Source organism: Chenopodium album, chromosome 25 (assembly GCF_948465745.1).
Source record: "Chenopodium album chromosome 25, dcCheAlbu1.1, whole genome shotgun sequence".
Classification (NCBI taxonomy): Eukaryota; Viridiplantae; Streptophyta; class Magnoliopsida; order Caryophyllales; family Amaranthaceae; genus Chenopodium; species Chenopodium album.
In genome coordinates this window covers 1,961,732-1,979,438 of record NC_137858.1, presented here as the reverse complement: position 1 = coordinate 1,979,438, position 17,707 = coordinate 1,961,732, and the positions used below count along the sequence as shown (strand labels likewise).

Genomic DNA, 17,707 nt, shown 5'->3' with positions numbered 1-17,707 from the left:
GCCGTTGATTTTACAACAAGGATGATCAAACGCCACGTGTTGATTTAGCGCGTGTAATAAACGAACCAATAAAAGCGCCGAAGATTGGGGCACGTGGCATCCGTACAAAAAGGAAGTTTTCAAGTTTAGTTCTTTGACGGTGATGTTAACCGGTTACCGGTTAAAGCCGGTAATTAATCTGAGGAAGAGATAAATGTAGTTCCGTATTCAACCGTACAGATAAGACAATAAAAAGGAGGGAGAGAGTAAATTAAAGACAGTGATTATTATTTTATTTTATTAGAAGTTGTATTAAAAAGTCAACAAAAGAAAAAAAAAAAAAAAAAAAAAAAAAGGGAAAGGTGAGTGGACTGACATAGTGACATTTCATATTTATGGTTTTCAGGTTAGTTTGTGTAGTTAGAAAAAGGATATTTGAGAACTTTAAGATAAAATAGTCAACTTCTTTGATGAGGATATTTTTGACTAGTGCTATTTGATTCTTTGTTTGATTTTTTTGGTTAAGAAAAATGAATACTCCATATTAAATATAAGGCTCGTTTGGTTGAATGTAGAAATTACAAATTATGTTGATTGTTAAATTAAAAGTCGTATACTCTGTTTGTTCCTTTTTGTTTGTCTCATTTAAAATTTTCAATTAACACAAGAAAACATTAACTTTGAAGAATATTTAATTAATTTAGGAAAGACATGTTCAAAATTGTGCATTGAAAAATTTATGAAAGGCAAAATGGAGAGGCTAATTTTTTAAAAAACTAATTCGAAATTTAGAAATAGGAATTTCATTTACCAAAATATGGATGTGTTTTATTCACCCGATTGTAAGGTGAACATAAGAGGCCAGCCTTAATTAAGGCTTGAGCCGCTAAATATGTACGGAAAATTTCATAATGCTTTTCAGTTGCTTGCTAATTATTATGGATGGGGTAGAGTGCAACTAATTATAACAACTCTATTAACTAATGCAGAAAATGTGTAAATTACTCTTATACGGAGTGTATTAATTTAATGTTTTCAATTGAGTACTAAACCTGTAAAAGTACAAAGTAGGACTTATGTGGGTTTTATTTTGAATTTTGCACTTTGTGTAGTGAGAATACCACTTCCATGAGTTCCATATAAGGTTGATGTATGTCTACTACCATTTGAGATTATTATGAACGATAGATTAATTAAAAAGTTATTACTTTTTCTTTATTACTGTATAGTAGCTGACCAAGCATTTTTTATACTGTATAAACAATTAATGTTATCTACTTTCTCTAGCCTAATAAGATTTGTCCACGTAACCGAAACAATTTTTGTTAGAGTTAGGTCCCGTTCTCTTACGTCGAAATTCAGTTCAGTTCAGCTCAACTCCTAATTTCCTTCTCTAATAAAATATTCATTTCAGTTCAGTTCAACTGAGTTCAGTCAATGAGAACAGACCCTTAATGTAGGTGAGACAGGAAAGTGGAATTACCTTAACATCCATCATTCTACTAACAATTACCACATCATACTTCAATAATTTTATAATTTAATGCCTCATGCCCTCAATTTTCTTTTTAAATCGTCCTTAAAACAATTCCCCCATACCTGTACCACAACTTAACCCTCACCCAAAATGATTTGTATAAAACAACTATGGGACATATAATTGGGAACAAGGGATTTGTATATAAATACTACTGTACTTTTCCAAAAAAGAAAATAAAAAAAAAATTTTAAAAAAAATGAAGGGAGGAATCCGTACTAGCTAATAATGGGGCTAGTTTCAATCTTATTCATGTCTAATCTAATCTATGAGGTTATCAACAATTCAACACCCCACCAATCCACCTTCTCCAACTATTTATCGTGCAAAAATAATAATTGCGCGTACTATGTACTTATATATGAATATACGACCCTTAAAGATTAAGGGTTTGTTTAAAACATCAATATTCAATGTACTCCATACTAGTAGTGAGTACCACGGGGTAGTTTTAGGGTACTATTGGGTTAGTTAATTAGTTTTACTATTTCAAAGGTACATGGATTATTGGGTTAGTTGTATCGAACACATTCACCATGCGATTAGTTGAACAATATATGGAGCGTTGTCACAACATTTAACAATTCAATTACTTGTACCACGGCTAATTTTAGCAAACAATATTCAAATAAAAGAAATTCTACTTAATTAAACCGTTATGTATGGTTATTTTTTTTTTTTTAAAAAAAAACTTGTATAATCCAACCATACGTACATGCATGGGTGCGCGAGCATACCTAAATTAGCACTGCATATGGTCCATACTTCCATAGCACTCATCTTATGCATGCAGCTGTACTGTCTAATTGTCCAAGTACTCTGGACTCTATCTAGAGCTTAATGTAAGAGTAAGTGGTACCTATATATATATATATATATTTATTTATTTATTTATTTATTTATTTTTTATTTTTTGAGGGAAAAGAGTAAGTGGTACTTTATGAGCCACTTGTGAAATGAAATTAAGCTCGTCTATCAAAATCAGATCACTAATAATTCATCTTTGAAGAAACATGATTAATTAGAGATTGTTTAAAGACTTGAAATTACATACAATGCATTAAAAAATTATGCGATAATTCTTATGTGTGACCAATTACATGTTGTGCTCCCACTTGTTTAATTCATAAAAGTCACCCTATAATAATTGCATTAGTTCATAGAAGTGACCTTACTTTATCCATAAGAATAATAATTCCATTTATTCTATTTTTAACTTCAACTAATTAAAAAATAGTCTCATTAATTCATTCGAGTAACCTAATATCTTGTTTCGACTATTTACAAAGTAAATGAACAACCCTAGTAGTTTAAAAAATTAAGTGTCCATAAGGATAATTTATTTGATCATCAACAAAACTCCATTATGCGATTGTCTTATACGAGTACTTTGTATTTGAAGTGTTCACAACATCAAATAAATGTGTGTCTTATAATTATTAAATATAAAATTAGTATTTAAGAATTTGTAATAATCTTATACTAACATTAGTATAAATATTTTAGTACAAGATATTGTGTTATCAGTAATATTTTAGTACTAATTTTATATTTCTCGTCTTATACGTTTCTCTTTCTTGATAAATAACTTAAATAAGGTGTCAAGATAATGATAATATAATTGAGCAAGTATTCCATCCTTTCAATGAAAAATAAAAATTTGTAAAACGGACCCACTAATAAAAGAGTGCACGAGCTGAGGTCCTTTCAATGTACGGAATGAATATCCTACATCAACAAGACAATAAGCTATTCCACATTAATGACATTATCTTCAAATTTTTGAGAACGACTATATACCAAATTACTTGTATTATCGTTATCATTGATTTGAGTACGATTTAGTTTCTTAGCATCCTATGTCATTTTTATGAAATTGTGGTTGATGCAATGTATTGTTTTTCAAATATACCGTACTTTGAATTTAGATAAACTATTTAATTTAAAGGTTTATTTAAGTCTTGAGCACCATCCCTCAATACTTTTATCAACTAAGTTAAGTAGTCCGTAACATGCATACGTTTAAAGATGTGGATTGGTTAGATTATATTACATGTGTGTAACCCAATATCTTTATTGAATAATTGTAGTCACAATATTTAGTTGTGATTAGAGTGTAGGAATCTTAGGTTCAAGCCTTTTTTTTTTTCATTTTTTTTTCTTTTTTTACCAATTCTATATCTGCCACTGAAACTAAAAATTGCACATCTGTCACGTTTATTGTAGTCAAAATATTGAGCTATGATTTTGGGCCTGTTCACATTTACTTAATTTCAGTTCAGTTCAGCTCCAATCAGTTCAGTTCAGCTCTTAATTTCCCTCTCACATAAAATATTCATTTCAGCTCAATTCAGTTCAGTTCAGTTCAGCTCCAATCAGTTCAGTTCAACTCAGTTCAGTAAATATGAACAGGCCCTTATATGAAGTTTTTAAACAATACCCGAACTTTAATTTTCACACTATTGCAAGTTTTTCCTTTTTGTTTTTTCCCTGATGGAGAAAGAAAATATGACAATGAATTGGCTCCACTAATACACTTCTATGAAATACTACACAAAACAAATAGTTTTCACAAATCATTTTGAAAATAAAAAAGAAAAAAAAAACATTGGTCAATATTTATATTATATGATTATAAAAAGTCAAATATCTCGAAATTAAAGAGAGCCCTAAGTAATACGAGTACCAGATTATATTTCAAGACCTACTTGTATTAGTATATCAAAGACACTCAACTTGAATTAAGATGAAGAGAGATCAAAATTGGAAGGAACAAACAAAATTAGATTAACATTATAATATAGGGGGGAAATTGGACTTTTATTCTTATCATATACAAATACTTTAATATATCTACATAATCTCCATTTTTAGATTTCCATCCCACACTCTTACCAATTTACAATCTTACAAGATCACTCAAGAATAGAAAAACAAGAGTAAAACCATCACTGCTAGCTACTGTCTTATAAGCTTCCTTTATTGTTTTGCAAGCGAGGCAATTTGAGTGTTGCAGAGAGTCAATGCCGCTGCCTCCACTCTTGGATGGCAGAACGAAGGGCATGATTGGGGACAAGATCGCAGTGTTCGAGTTGTAGGTTAGTCATGGGGGACGTATCATGGTCACTATCAAGCCACCCTTGCAATGCTTCCGCCTCATAAGTGTAGCCATCCGCTGCAACACATGGATCTTTCATGACTTCCTGAGAACAGCACCAAAACTTTTGTCCATAAGACATGTAACCAAATCTATATCTTAAAATTCAAGTGAGCAACAGTTTACTTACTCGGAATGTATATTTTGTTTCATATTATGTGCAATGATTAGATATTTTCTACTCACACTTTATGTCAAATCGTTGCAAATAATATGAAACGGAGGTAGTGATAAAAACAGAACCCTGATACACATTTTGATAAAAACTGAGTGCCTAGGAAGGTAATGTAAACTTAGACATACCTGGAATATAGGACAAATGAAATAAGATGGAGCTTGACGATGTTCATCTCCAAGATGGTAAGACGTTGAATCCCCACAGGAAGATCTCCTCGGCTCCAGGATCCTCCATACATCAGACTCCAAATCTGGCCGGTCACTTGGATTCTCCTCGCAACATCTCAATGCTAGCCTAGCCAATTGCTCAGCTTGCACAAATGGCCAGTCTCCTGCTGAAGAATCCAAGAGGGTATCAAAACTGTTTTCATTCAAAGCGTCTTCCAATTCATATGTTATATCAAAAGCTGGTTTTCCAGTCAGCAATTCTAGCAGTATCAATCCAAAAGAGTAAACATCAATGGCAGGTGTAGCCACTCCTATCATTATATACTCAGGATCTGTATACGAGGAACTGTTAGACAACTCAGTGCCGAAGCCACTGATCTTGCATGTGAAGTTCGAGTCAAGGAAAATGGAGGTGGGGTTTAGAGAACCGTGAACCATTCTTTCAGGTCCGTGGGAATGAAGAAAGATTAGAGCACAGCATAGCTCAGTAGCGATCCTTATTCGAGTTTGCCATGAAAGAGAAATATTATCCGTATCCCCTGTAGAGTTTAGTCTTTCTTGAAGGCTTCCGTTGGGGAGAAACTCATAGACAATAGCCCAAGCTTCAGGGCAAACTCCTATAAGAGTTACCACATTTGGATGTCTAAACTTGCTCAATATTTCAACCTAGTACATAACAGTGTCAGTGGATTTCAATAAATAAACAAACAGCATGGCTTAAGGGCCAAAGATGTTCTCCAAAATATGATAGTATAATACCTCCCGATGAAACTCTTGAAGGCCCTCAGGACGCCACATCTTTATAGTTACTTGTGTATGGGAAATAACTCCTTTATAAATGCTTCCATTCTCGCCTTCCCATAGTTGAAATGATGGGTCAAAGTCATTAGTTGCTCTTTCGATCTCTGCAAAAGTAAATGTGCTGAAGAACCTGAGGTCATCAGATTTCGGTGCTGCTTCAGCAGATTGATTTAACAATTCTTCAGCTGTCTTGAGGACACTGTCACGTTCGATCTTCAAGTCATCTCGATCTTTCTCACAAACCTGCAGCAGTTCTACATTAGAAATAAGCCCTTCCTCTAATTCCTTCAGTACTTGATCATAGTTTGCAACTTTGCCTTCCAACACTAAATTCTGATCCATCGCATCCTGATATTTTTCCCTAAGCTTGTCTCGATCATTCTTTAACTTTTCAAGTTCTTCCTCAAGTTCTTTACTTTTTCTCACTGCCTCTGCATATACTCCTGATGATATTTCCTGTAAAAGCAGCAGCCAGGTAACTAGCAAATGGTGCAAGGTGTAGAGAAGTTCAAGCTTTAGCACTAATGACATAAACACTTAATCATCTCAAATACTCCGTATTAGACATTTAAGCAAGTAAATCAATGGCAAACGGATGGTAATACTTCAAAAAAACTTTAAGCACGGCTATTTAAAGTTAGAGCTTTCTGCTGGAGAAAATTTAAATAAGTGATAAAGCACCCTGCAAAGCAAACATCAAAATCGCTTTCAAACCTTCTATCAAGCATCATCACAATCAAGGACCAAAGAGACTTTATGTCAGTATGTTGAAGTTATACGACACCATATATGGTCCAAAAGAATCGTAGATTAAACAAAATAAATGTCACTACAACATATAAAAATAGAAACAAATCTGCTCCAATTTCAGCACACTGGCAGACTGGCAGTTGAACTATTCTACAGCAACTAGCGGTCTTGAAATTTCTGTCTTAAGCATGGTTTACTTCAAAACTGCATGTTCATGGTTCAGAACACTCCCCAGCAACTGTCTTAAAACCCACAGCTAGCATAATATTTGATAAAAGAACAAAAGTGGCAAGATTATCATTTTTGTGACGGCCAAAAGCTTCCCTCATAAGTGTCCCGGCCAAACAAACCACATGACACATAACAAAACTTGAACATAATTAGACTGTTGTACATACCTGTGCATCTGAATGAGACGAAGATAAATGATGATGATGATTCTGTTCTATAAATTCACCCCAGTCATAACAATTAGCTTCTAGATCAAATTCAGGCAAAGAAACATGAGTTTTGATGTCGTCCATAGAGGAAGGCTCAGTGAATCTCCCATTACTTATTCCAAAATGAGATGATCCTTCACCGAGAATTAACTCTTTAGTCCCGATTATAGATTTATTGCTTTGACCATTCACTGAAAGGAAATTCGAGTTGATGGACCTCTCGTTCTGAGCATGAATTCTTGCTTCTGAACTAAACTTCCTGGGGAAAGTAAATGCTTCAGATCAGTACCTCAACTGCTGATAAATTAAGGTACAACATCAGAAATAAAGACAACGGTTATTGGGGAAAACATTAATAATAATGCCAACCTGCTTTCATGCTAAGCTCCTATAAAATTCTAAGCATCCCAAAAGTTAGCTAACACTATACAATGACCAAGTCCATTTGAATTCTCCTAGATTCATCACCTCGCCGGGGTTCATTAGACAGCTTAAATCAGAAATTTGTTTTGGGTTAGGAGCCCTAAAACTTTGGGCATACAGAAAGCCAAGGGCTCAATCACAAGCTTGGTTGCAGAAAAAACAAGGGTCAATTATGTCAACAATTCTGAGACAATCAGACACCCAACAGCATAAAGATCTGCAATCCCAGAGCAAGACGCTTCCTGTTGGAAGGGAAAACTATTAGCTATCCTTTTCACCCTAAGAAAATCATATTCAAGAAGGATTTATTCTCAAAACCGTAGCCAATCAAACATTCCCAATAAGGCACTAAGCAACAAGTCATGAGCTCAACCAGCTATGTATCAACAATGCTGAAGCTCTTGACAAAATTTCTACAGACACACTGAAAGCAGTGTTATATATAAACTATAGTACTTATTAGATAGTAAATGTTGAGGTCGTGCAGCTGGTGCTACAGCTTATAGATCAAGAAAGTAGAACGTTTTAGAGAAAAGAATATCATGTATGGTGTATACCTTTGATGGATCAGATGCCCCTTGCAGATAAACCAGATATGACACTTTGCAGGTGCATGCAGCTGCACATAAATTGCTTTCTTTGACACTGGCTCCATCATTTTCCTACAGATTTTAAGGCAATACAATTAGAATCACAAACAGCAGTCTTTGTTCGCAAGTACTAAAAGTTTGACCAGATACAATTGAGGTGATTATTTGGCTTTATACACATAATATGTCTAAAACTTCAATATTTGCAAAGCTAGGTTATAAACATGTATTGCTTATTCTGCAAGGAGTTAATTAGCAAAATGCTATACATGAAAATTGTTACAGTAACAAATTGAGTATGAGAGTTTCTTCCTAACCAGTCAAGAATTTACACATAGGTGGCAAAAACATGAAATCAAACAAAACCCATATAACCTCCTACACATACGTCTGATAGTAGTCATCCTGCGCAGCACCCATGACAAGCTTTGCAATATTGTGTTCAGCAATAAGCTGCAAGATCCCCTGCTCAACTGAATCCGTCTCAATATGGAGCTTCTCTGCTTGCACCTACAATACAAATTAACACCAAATTGAAGCCGAAAAGTCAATAGATAAAGTTGAAATCCTATTTATTCCAGAAATTAATAGTTTGCAGAGCAGTAGCAGGAGTGAAGTATCTAAGACCTAACAAATCATCAAGTAAGAAAATGATTACCCCAAACTGGTGACAAATGTGAAGATATTCATCTAAAGTTTTAAGCATAAATTGTTTCTCAATTCTTCGATATGCCCTGACTTCCTGCTCTTTCAAGGAGCTCCAGTGGAACTTTTCACCCACTACAAGTAAACATAAATGAAGAATTTTCATAGTAAATAGACATATATGGCCTCTTAATAAGATCATATATAATGTTACAAGCTACTCCATTCAAGAAGAACTTATTCTCCGAAACACAAAAAAGATGCATTCTTCATCAGGAATTTTATCCTAAACACACTACTGTAATAATTTCTAAATAGTTGGTCCAATTCTGCATTCTGCATTTATAAGCTAATCATAGGATGAAACTAATAATTTGTCTAACTCCACAAGCCAAGAGCTCTTCCTTAAAAGTTAGAACTACAACAGTAAGTAGATTGGTAGACTAAACTACAGAATAGAAACAATGATCACATTGTCAACTGATGAATTTTACATGCTAAAGACGACACAATTCTCAAATTCCTTATTAATTTTGACTTAAAAGAACCTATATAAGTTCACAAGTCTATAAGAGTAACATGACTTGTGTGCTTATTCCTAGTTGCAACGTACAAGAATCTAATCCAAAAATTTTAACTTTTCTCAACTTCAAGTTACAGGATACCTCTATGTAATTATATAAACAGCCAAGGTTGTTTTCAAAAAAAAAAAAAAAATATAAACAGCCAAGGCATGACACGACACGACACGATGTTCTAATATGCAATACCTCAAGCCACCATACCAAAACATTTGCTATCTCCAATTCAACTTGAACAAACAATTGAACTAGTAATCAAACTTAAAGAGTTAAAACACTGTCATATTAAATATAGTACAAGGAAACGCACCTAATTTTCTCAAAAACAAAGATATAATCCATATTATAAGAAATAAACAATAAAAATGATGGGAAATGAAGAAATTACAAATAGGGATGAAATTATCAGGCTGATGAACATGAAGAATGGAAATTGTGCGACCACCGGAATTCTGAATAGCCCAAAATAGAAGTGATTCGTTTTGTTTCACCTCTTTTCCAACTGCAACGTAAAGCTTCTCTTCTTCTTTCATGGCGGTTATGGGTTTTGTATAATTGCCATGATCATCTTCAACAAGTATCAAATCCATGTTTTTTTTTTTTTTTTTTTTTTTTTTTTTTTGGGAAATCAATTCAACCCTTTAAATTATAAGAAAATTTGATCAAAACCCCAATTGATTTTAAGCGAAATTAAGAAGAATAAAGTGTATATATTATTGGGAAAGAATCATTAGACAAGGTCAAGTCATTGGTATTTTTCTTCTTTTCCAATATTCTTTGCCAACTCAGTCAACTCAAGTCTGAAAATTTAAGACAATAAATTAGTAACTGTAGAGTAGTGCGAGGGTGTTGGTATCATGGTATGGTATCGAAAAGGGCTCGCTAGTGTCCTGGCTAGTTTTTTGGATAGAGTTGTCAAAAACCGATCCGATTTGAGAAATCAATTAAAGTTTGGCCCAACTCGCTCAAGTGAATTTGAAAAACTGAGCTCTCAAACAAATTGAACCAATCTTATAACTACCCTTTGTTTTAAAATGAAAATTTAAGATTTAGACAATTTAAAATCAACTTGAGGAAGCTCGTCAATTGATTTGGATTTGATTATTTTAAACCAAACCGAACCTAAGCAAGCCAGATCAAATCCACATCCGACATGATAATAACCACATTATTGCGATTGACCCAATCATTTAAACCTGAGTTTAAGTGAAGTGGATGGGGAAATAGAGAAGCTTGTTTTATGCTCCAAAATAATGAACTACGGAGCATATGTTACGATAAATATTAAAATTGAGTCGTATGCTCCTTGAACCATATGTTACAGCGTTATAAACCCATAATTATCATGTTTATGTTTGATTCTTTTTTAATTATTTGGATAAGTTATAATAAGTACTAGCAAATTTGAGCCGGACCGGCAATACATTAGTATATCTATACACTCAAACCCAAATACAGCAAATCGATATAAATGCATCCAAAACCCATAATTCAATCAATCCAAGATTGGATTAAACCAAAATTACTTGAAGCAAATCCAACTAGAACCCAAAATGATAAACATGAATGAGATGAACCTTTTAATGTACATACATGAGATGAACATGAATTACTCAAGTTGGTGCTTCTGCTGCCACTCTTGAATCGCAGATCGTAGAGCACGGTTAGGAGTAAGGTTAAGACTACAAAGTTTAAGATTAGTCATCGGTGAAGTATCATGGCCACCCTCAAACCACCCTCTAATAGCATCTGCTTCATACGTAAATCCATCAGTAGCAACCTGTGGATCCCGCATTATTTCCTACACAAGTAGGTTATCAATGTAAATATATTTGTGACAGTTTGATTGAAATGTGTCTGGAATCTATGAAGTTAACAAACCTGAAAAATGGGACAAATGAAATAGGAAGGCACTTGGTCTCCACTGACAAACTGAAGAGGGCTTGATAAGCTTTCAGTAGAATACATCGCTGGTTTAAGCACCTTCCATACTTCTGAACCAAGGTCTGGTCGGTCTTTTGCTTTGACATCACAGCACTTCAATGCTATATGAACTAGATGCGTTGCTCGTACAACCGGCCAGTCACCAGCAGAAGGATCCAATATCCTATAGAAATTATCCTCCTTTAGAGCACGCTGAACTATTTTCACTATATTCAAGGCAGGTCTTCCAGTTAACAAGCGCAACAAAATGATACCGAATGAATACACATCATATTTAGGAGAAAGATATTCTTCTGTGACGGCCTTGTTTGCAATAACATGGCAAGAACCAAGTCCACTTAGCTTGCAGCTGAAATTGGCATCAAGCAGTACATTTTTTGGGTTTAAATCACTGTGTATAATGCTGCAAGGTTGGATGGAATGAAGAAAATTAAGGACTGAGCACAGTTCAGTGGCTATACGGATTCTTGTTTGCCAGGATAACGGGTGGGTACTGTCCTTGCAAATCAGTCGATCTTCAAGACTTCCGTTGGGAAGATACTCATAGATGAGAGCCAAGGGGTCTGGGCTTGCACCAATGAGAGTCAACAGGTTTGGATGACGCAGCTTGCTTAATACATCAACCTAAAAGGAAAGTACAATTTATGTATAGATGATTCATAGTTCCAAATTGTTTAACCAAGTACAACTTCTGCAGAGGTAAGTCAAAATTACAGTCATTTGATTTATTGGAAGAGGAGATATTGATGGTTTCCTCATCCTCACCCAGGATCATGTTCTTATTTCTACACAAGGAGCAATATTGCAAATTCCCAAAATTTATTTTTGTAACACAGGTTTACTTCTGATATTGTTCAATGTTCCAAAAAATTGAAGAAATGATTATACTGTTACTGATCATTAAAACCAAACTTTCTATTCAACAATGCACAGATGAAACATGACAAATATAAAGAATAATTATATAATGTTACCTCTTGTTTAAAATTTGCGTTACCCTGCAAGCTATCAGGTTTAAATATCTTTATCGCCACTTCAGTGTTATGCAGGAAACCTTTATATACACTGTCATAATCTCCTTCCTGAATTTTCAATGATGGATCAAAGAACATTGTAGCTTCCCTGATATCTAACTGGGAAAACTTAGGAACATTTGAACATAATACTTCAGCAGCATCATTATCTGCAGATAATAAACATCATTAGTATCATCATATTCCATTTGCACTTTTTTTGGCATTGCTTCTTTAATTTCAGAAATTTCTCGACAAAGAACATTTTCTCTTCCATTTCCTCCCCCTCAAAAACGCAGACCTCAATAAGTCTTTCAAGGGATGAGAAGTTGAGAACTCACCAGCTGTTTGGGAAAACATCTTTAAAACCTTGATTATCTTGGCCTGCATAGCTAGCTCATCTTCAGCTGCTTTCAACTGCATATATAAAAGAGGTTAAAAACAAAACTGTGATAAACTTTAAGTAAATTCTAAATTGTTTCTCCAAACTTCTTTACAGACAACGGGATATTTAAAGCTAAATGTGAAATCAGAAAGATTGATTTGGTACAATTTTGTACAGACAACAAAATCCTGACTGTTACTGCCCACTGTCTGTAGAATTCTGTTTAAAAGCTACCTTGTGAAGTGCCTTAACGGCCTCTTCCTCAGCTCGCTGCCGTCTCTTGTATTCTTCATGAGCTTTATGTCTTGCTAGTTCAACTTCTGCTAAGGCTTGCCGGAGTTGATCACAAGGATTATTGTTTATGATATTTGGCTACAAAATTAGAAAAAAGGGTCAGGAGCTTCAAAGAATTTTAATAAAAACAATAATTCTGTTACTAACAAGTTACTACTTTGAGAGAGATTGGCACAAGTTACCCTCCTTTATTCCCCAACCCTCCAAAAAAGGTCTATTCCTGTGCCAAAATTTAGGTCCTCAACAGTTGACATCTCAATCTACCAAATCAAACTCAGAACTGATAATAAGGTAGAAAAATAAGCCTATCTTAAAGTTTTGGTAGTTTAAAGGTTTTCTACTACTTTAATAATGTAGGATGCAAAGAAACAGGGGCTAAATGCCTACCAGTACATTAGTAGGTAACGAAACATGCTGCATGTTTTGAGATGGTGGTGATGACTCTGATGAGCTACGAGCTGAACATGAATCAACTGATGGGTAACTCAATCTGTTTAACTCGTTTTCGTTCAGATGTTGATTTGGTTGCTTCACACCTTCCCTATATCCCCCCATGTTGCAGAAATTAGTATCTGTATTCAAAGATTGTATTTTCATGCCAATAGAACCCCAATCACATAAATCAGAGGTAAAAGCATGCTGTTGCTACTGCTGAAAACCTTTCTCATGATTTCTTGGCATCTTTGACAAAATATTTTGCAAGTCTACTAATCTACAAGCAAAGCTTATGGTACAAATAACATCTTAGCTTTTATATAGCTCATACACGAATAGGCATTAATGATATATACTCACTCCATCCATGTTAAATTATGGAAAATTTGTCAAAAATAAGTCAACCTTTACGTAGTTCGCTCAAAATAAGCCAATTTTTCGATTAACTAAAAATAAGTCGACTTTTATAAGATATATTCTCAAAATAAGTCAAAACCTGTTAGATTACAAAGTCACCGGTTGAAGAGGTAAAGTATAACACGTGTCGTTATGTGGTTGGTCCTTTTTTAAAAAATTAAAATTTCTTTTTTGATTAATTATTAAACTTTTTTTTAAAAATTAACAATTAATTAATTCTATCAAATTAACTTAAAAACTAATTAAAAAAAAAAAGCTCAGCCACCTCTTCCTCCCATCCACTGTCAGCGGTCGGCGGCCGACGATCACATCTGTCTCCCAATGACAGCGACCACCCCCCTCCCTTTCCCATTTCTGCTTCTCCCACCACCACCCCCTCCCCCCTTTCCTTGTATTGGAAATTGCCCCTTCCCCTGCCTCCTTTCCCTCAATCGTGAGTTCGTGACTGTTAAGCTTCATTCAACTACGCAAAGCTTGACAGCGACATGGTGAGTTTTCTTATTGAAATTTTTGAAAACGCTTTGGGTGAATTTGGATTTGCTTGGTTTGCCCGAACACGATTTCGGTTCACCAATTCTCTATATTGTTCTACTTTGGGGCTGCTATAGAGTTTGTGGCGGTTGTTTCTAAGTGCGGTTGTTGTGGTGGAGAGGCGGGGCGCGCGACTGTTCATTTGGGGTATCAATAGGCTGGCAGCGGTGTGTGATTTTGTGCGCGAGGCGGTTCAATTGGTGATGCGTGTGGGTGTTGCCGTGTTGGTGAGTTTGTGAGATTTGGTGATTTGTTGCGCGTGAGCTAGTGCGAGAAGGTGAGGGGTGGGTCGCCGGCGTCGGGGAGGGTGGTGGTAACCGGCTGCCGGCAGGGGGGCAACTGGCAGTGGGTGGGGGAGGGGATGGCTGGGCTAGTGGACTTTTTTTTTAAAATTTAAAATTTTGTTTACATGTATATTATCATTAAACAATTAATTAAATTAAAAAAAAAAAATTAATTATAAAAATGACTTGTTTCGTAGGTTGCAGGTCATTTGACTTACTAAAAGAAAATACTTTTAAAAATTGACTTATTTTGAGTTAATTAAAAAGTTGGCTTATTTTGAGCTAATCACGCAAAGGTTGGCTTATTTTTGACAAATTTTCCTTAAATTATTAATAGTCACACATGCTCGTCAAGGATATTTGAAAAAATCAAAAGCATATGTTAAATCAAGTAATGGGGTATTGGCTATTCAAAAAAAATATCATACATTCATTAAAATAGAGAAATTTTTATTCATTTCATATATATCGTTAATTAGGAAAGATTAAGAAAAGGTAACAATTGATTCTGAATGGAGGAAATATAATGTAATGCTTCTTTGAGATACAATTTAATACACGCAAACAATCCACAACCTTTCTGCAAGAGAATACCTAATCAATCACCCAAAGATTCCCACCTCAATATCAATCTTGCAGCCAGTAAGCATATTGTGTGATACCATACAAACAAGTCAGTTCAAGAGATTTGAAACTAGTAGACAAGGTGATTTTAAAAGAAGTCAGGTCTATAAGGTGATGAACAGATTGCAAGACTATTTGCTAATTAGTGCATATACCTTGCATAGATTAGACGAGCCTCAGATACAAAGAAGATATGACAGAAATCAGGAGCATGTTGAAGCACGTCATTAGACTTTCTTGAGGCGGGTTTTGTTAAACTCCTGCAATAGATATCAGGGCATTTGTATCAAAACACGTACAATATGTACAGGGTATCTATCTTTGCTCAGAGCACACTGGTGTCACAATTAAATTACAGACACAATATATGAAAGTGCATATAAATATACAATATCAAAAAATGTAGTTGTACCCCAAAAGTTTGCTGTTAGCTCCTGCACCCATAACCAATTTCTGTATCCCTAACTTAGATATGAGCTCCAAAATTCCATCAGTTACAGACTCCTTTTCGATATAGATTTTTTCAGATGGAACCTGCAAAAAGCGTCACATAAATGACAACAAGAGAAATCAGGAACTAAGAGAAGGTAGGAGAACAACAAGACTCACAAATGTACCTAACACAGGGTTAGTTTGGACAATTAATTTTGTTGCAAACTTATACTCAGTGTATCTATTAATAGAATCACATAATTAAGCTATGTTAAAAACTTAAAATGATTACAGTACATAATGACAATTACAAGAAATCTGCAACATCCTCTTTACTAAAAACTTCTTACACCACAACACATACAAGAATCACAAAAAATTTCCATCACTCGTCCATTGAAGCAAACAGCAACCCGTCACATCGCCCAAGACATAATTAAAATAGTTTCATTATCAGGAAAAAAAGATCAAACGATTCATACCTGAAAACTTTTAATAATCTGAACATATTTATCTAACATATTTTCCACTTCTTGTCTTTCCAATTCTTTATACAATTTGTCCTCGACTTCTCTGATTGCCATAACAGAAGCTGGAAAACCCTCTACAATAAAATCATCAGCAAAATTCAATTCTGGTACATATGCAAATTTGTTATAAAGCAAAAAATAAAATAAAAAATTTAAAAAAAAAGTGGATAATCATAATTACTTCTAGGAGAACATCTGATTTGGGTAGGAACAAGAACATGAATAAGACAAATTGTATGATTTGTCTTCCCTTTTAAAAAATTATTATAAGCCCAAAATAGGGTTGATCGTATATCATTGTTTTTCCCAATTGCTACGTATAATTTATTCTCCATAATTTCTCTAATGCATGCTCTGTAATCTTGTAATTAATACTGAGACGAAACAATTCTGTACAGAAGACTTTGGGTTAGGGTTTGTGAATTTGAAGACAAAAACTTGGTATAGAGTAACTGAATTGAACTCCAAAGATGATCAATTGAGTTTCCGAATTCGCAGTAAATTAGGGTTTATTTTGTGATGATATTAAAGTTACTGTACTATACCACTTATTACAAGGTCAACAGATCGAGTCTTTGTTAAAAAAAAGGTCAACAGAGTAAACTTTTTATTTTTATTTTTATTTTTTATGAAAAAGGTGAATACTAGTATAATTATAATCTCAGTAGAATTGTAAGTTGATTTAATTTTCATCTTCTCATAAAAGAAAAAAAAAATATATTAAAAAGGTAATATACATTGTTTAAAAAAAAAAAAAAAAGGTAATATACAAGTGGTTTACACCAAAGGTAATTTTTAGCTAATTTTAAATTCTTTGGTGGATAACCTTGAACTTGATATAATTTTAATGTAATAATGTGTCATGGGATAAGTTTTATCTAACCGATGTACTTTGTACTGATAAGACTTATCCCATGACATATCTAATTACAACCTGCCACAAATTAGTTCAATACTTAGCCTCAGATCAAGTAACAAAGAGTAATTATGTATGCACCAAAAAACAAAGAGTAATTATGTTTAACATAATTAACACAGGTAATTTTTATTTTATTTTATTGAAATATAATCATCCAAATTTAACCTTGTTTTAAACGATTACTAAAGAAGGAGACAAGATTACAAATTTATACTCCGTACTTCGTAGCATAGACGCCCACAAAACTATGGTACATGTACCAATTATGCATTTGGTCATAAAACTTGCTATAAGGATAAACTCCATAGTCCGTACTATTCTATATACTCCCTACTTTTATTAAAATAAAATTATTCCCCATGATTATGGAGGCGTCGTAAATTAGCTTGTTAATTGTTACTTCCCCAGTCACTACCACGAATAACTTCAGCTCTGCCTTTGACATATTCTGATAGGCTGCTAGCAGCGAGCTAAGCTTAACTGGAGGTACACAGAATGAGACAGTGACTCCACCGAGCAAAGAGTCATTCCGAAGCTCATCGTGTACCTTACTGAAAAGAATGTTGCATCGCTCAAATTTGCAAAAGTGGCAACAGACCTTTGAACACACAAGTTATGATAAATAATATCACAAGAAGCTGAAGTGTGCAG

The 17,707-nt window shown here is 34.2% G+C and overlaps 3 protein-coding genes across 4 annotated transcripts; all 3 read right to left on the bottom strand.

Moving 5' to 3' along the window:
- Positions 1 to 4,279: 4,279 nt before the first annotated feature.
- Positions 4,280 to 10,028, bottom strand: LOC145614146 (U-box domain-containing protein 33-like). Of its 2 annotated transcripts, XM_081669146.1 has the most exons (8): positions 9,637 to 10,028; positions 8,681 to 8,802; positions 8,411 to 8,532; positions 7,990 to 8,094; positions 6,968 to 7,268; positions 5,778 to 6,275; positions 4,977 to 5,684; positions 4,280 to 4,719 (listed from the first exon to the last, which is right to left on the bottom strand). In XM_081669146.1, the coding sequence occupies exons 1-8, from the start codon at positions 9,836 to 9,838 to the stop codon at positions 4,537 to 4,539; spliced, it is 2,241 nt and encodes a 746-aa protein (XP_081525272.1). In that variant the 5' UTR covers positions 9,839 to 10,028; the 3' UTR covers positions 4,280 to 4,536. The 2 variants fall into 2 exon arrangements, with proteins under 2 accessions (XP_081525272.1, XP_081525273.1); XM_081669147.1 differs by lacking the exon at positions 8,681 to 8,802 and having other exon boundaries at positions 9,637 to 9,806.
- Positions 10,029 to 10,708: 680 nt separating this feature from the next.
- On the bottom strand, positions 10,709 to 15,430 carry LOC145615231 (U-box domain-containing protein 33-like). Its single transcript, XM_081670297.1, has 7 exons — positions 15,331 to 15,430; positions 13,272 to 13,425; positions 12,825 to 12,962; positions 12,547 to 12,622; positions 12,167 to 12,375; positions 11,130 to 11,816; positions 10,709 to 11,049 (listed from the first exon to the last, which is right to left on the bottom strand). The coding sequence occupies exons 2-7, from the start codon at positions 13,302 to 13,304 to the stop codon at positions 10,858 to 10,860; spliced, it is 1,335 nt and encodes a 444-aa protein (XP_081526423.1). The 5' UTR covers positions 13,305 to 13,425; positions 15,331 to 15,430; the 3' UTR covers positions 10,709 to 10,857.
- LOC145615713 (U-box domain-containing protein 33-like) lies at positions 15,179 to 16,637 on the bottom strand. Its single transcript, XM_081670767.1, has 5 exons — positions 16,319 to 16,637; positions 16,090 to 16,211; positions 15,588 to 15,709; positions 15,331 to 15,435; positions 15,179 to 15,245 (listed from the first exon to the last, which is right to left on the bottom strand). Exons 1-5 carry the CDS (start codon positions 16,470 to 16,472, stop codon positions 15,179 to 15,181), a joined length of 570 nt encoding a protein of 189 aa, XP_081526893.1. The 5' UTR covers positions 16,473 to 16,637.
- Positions 16,638 to 17,707: the final 1,070 nt, after the last annotated feature.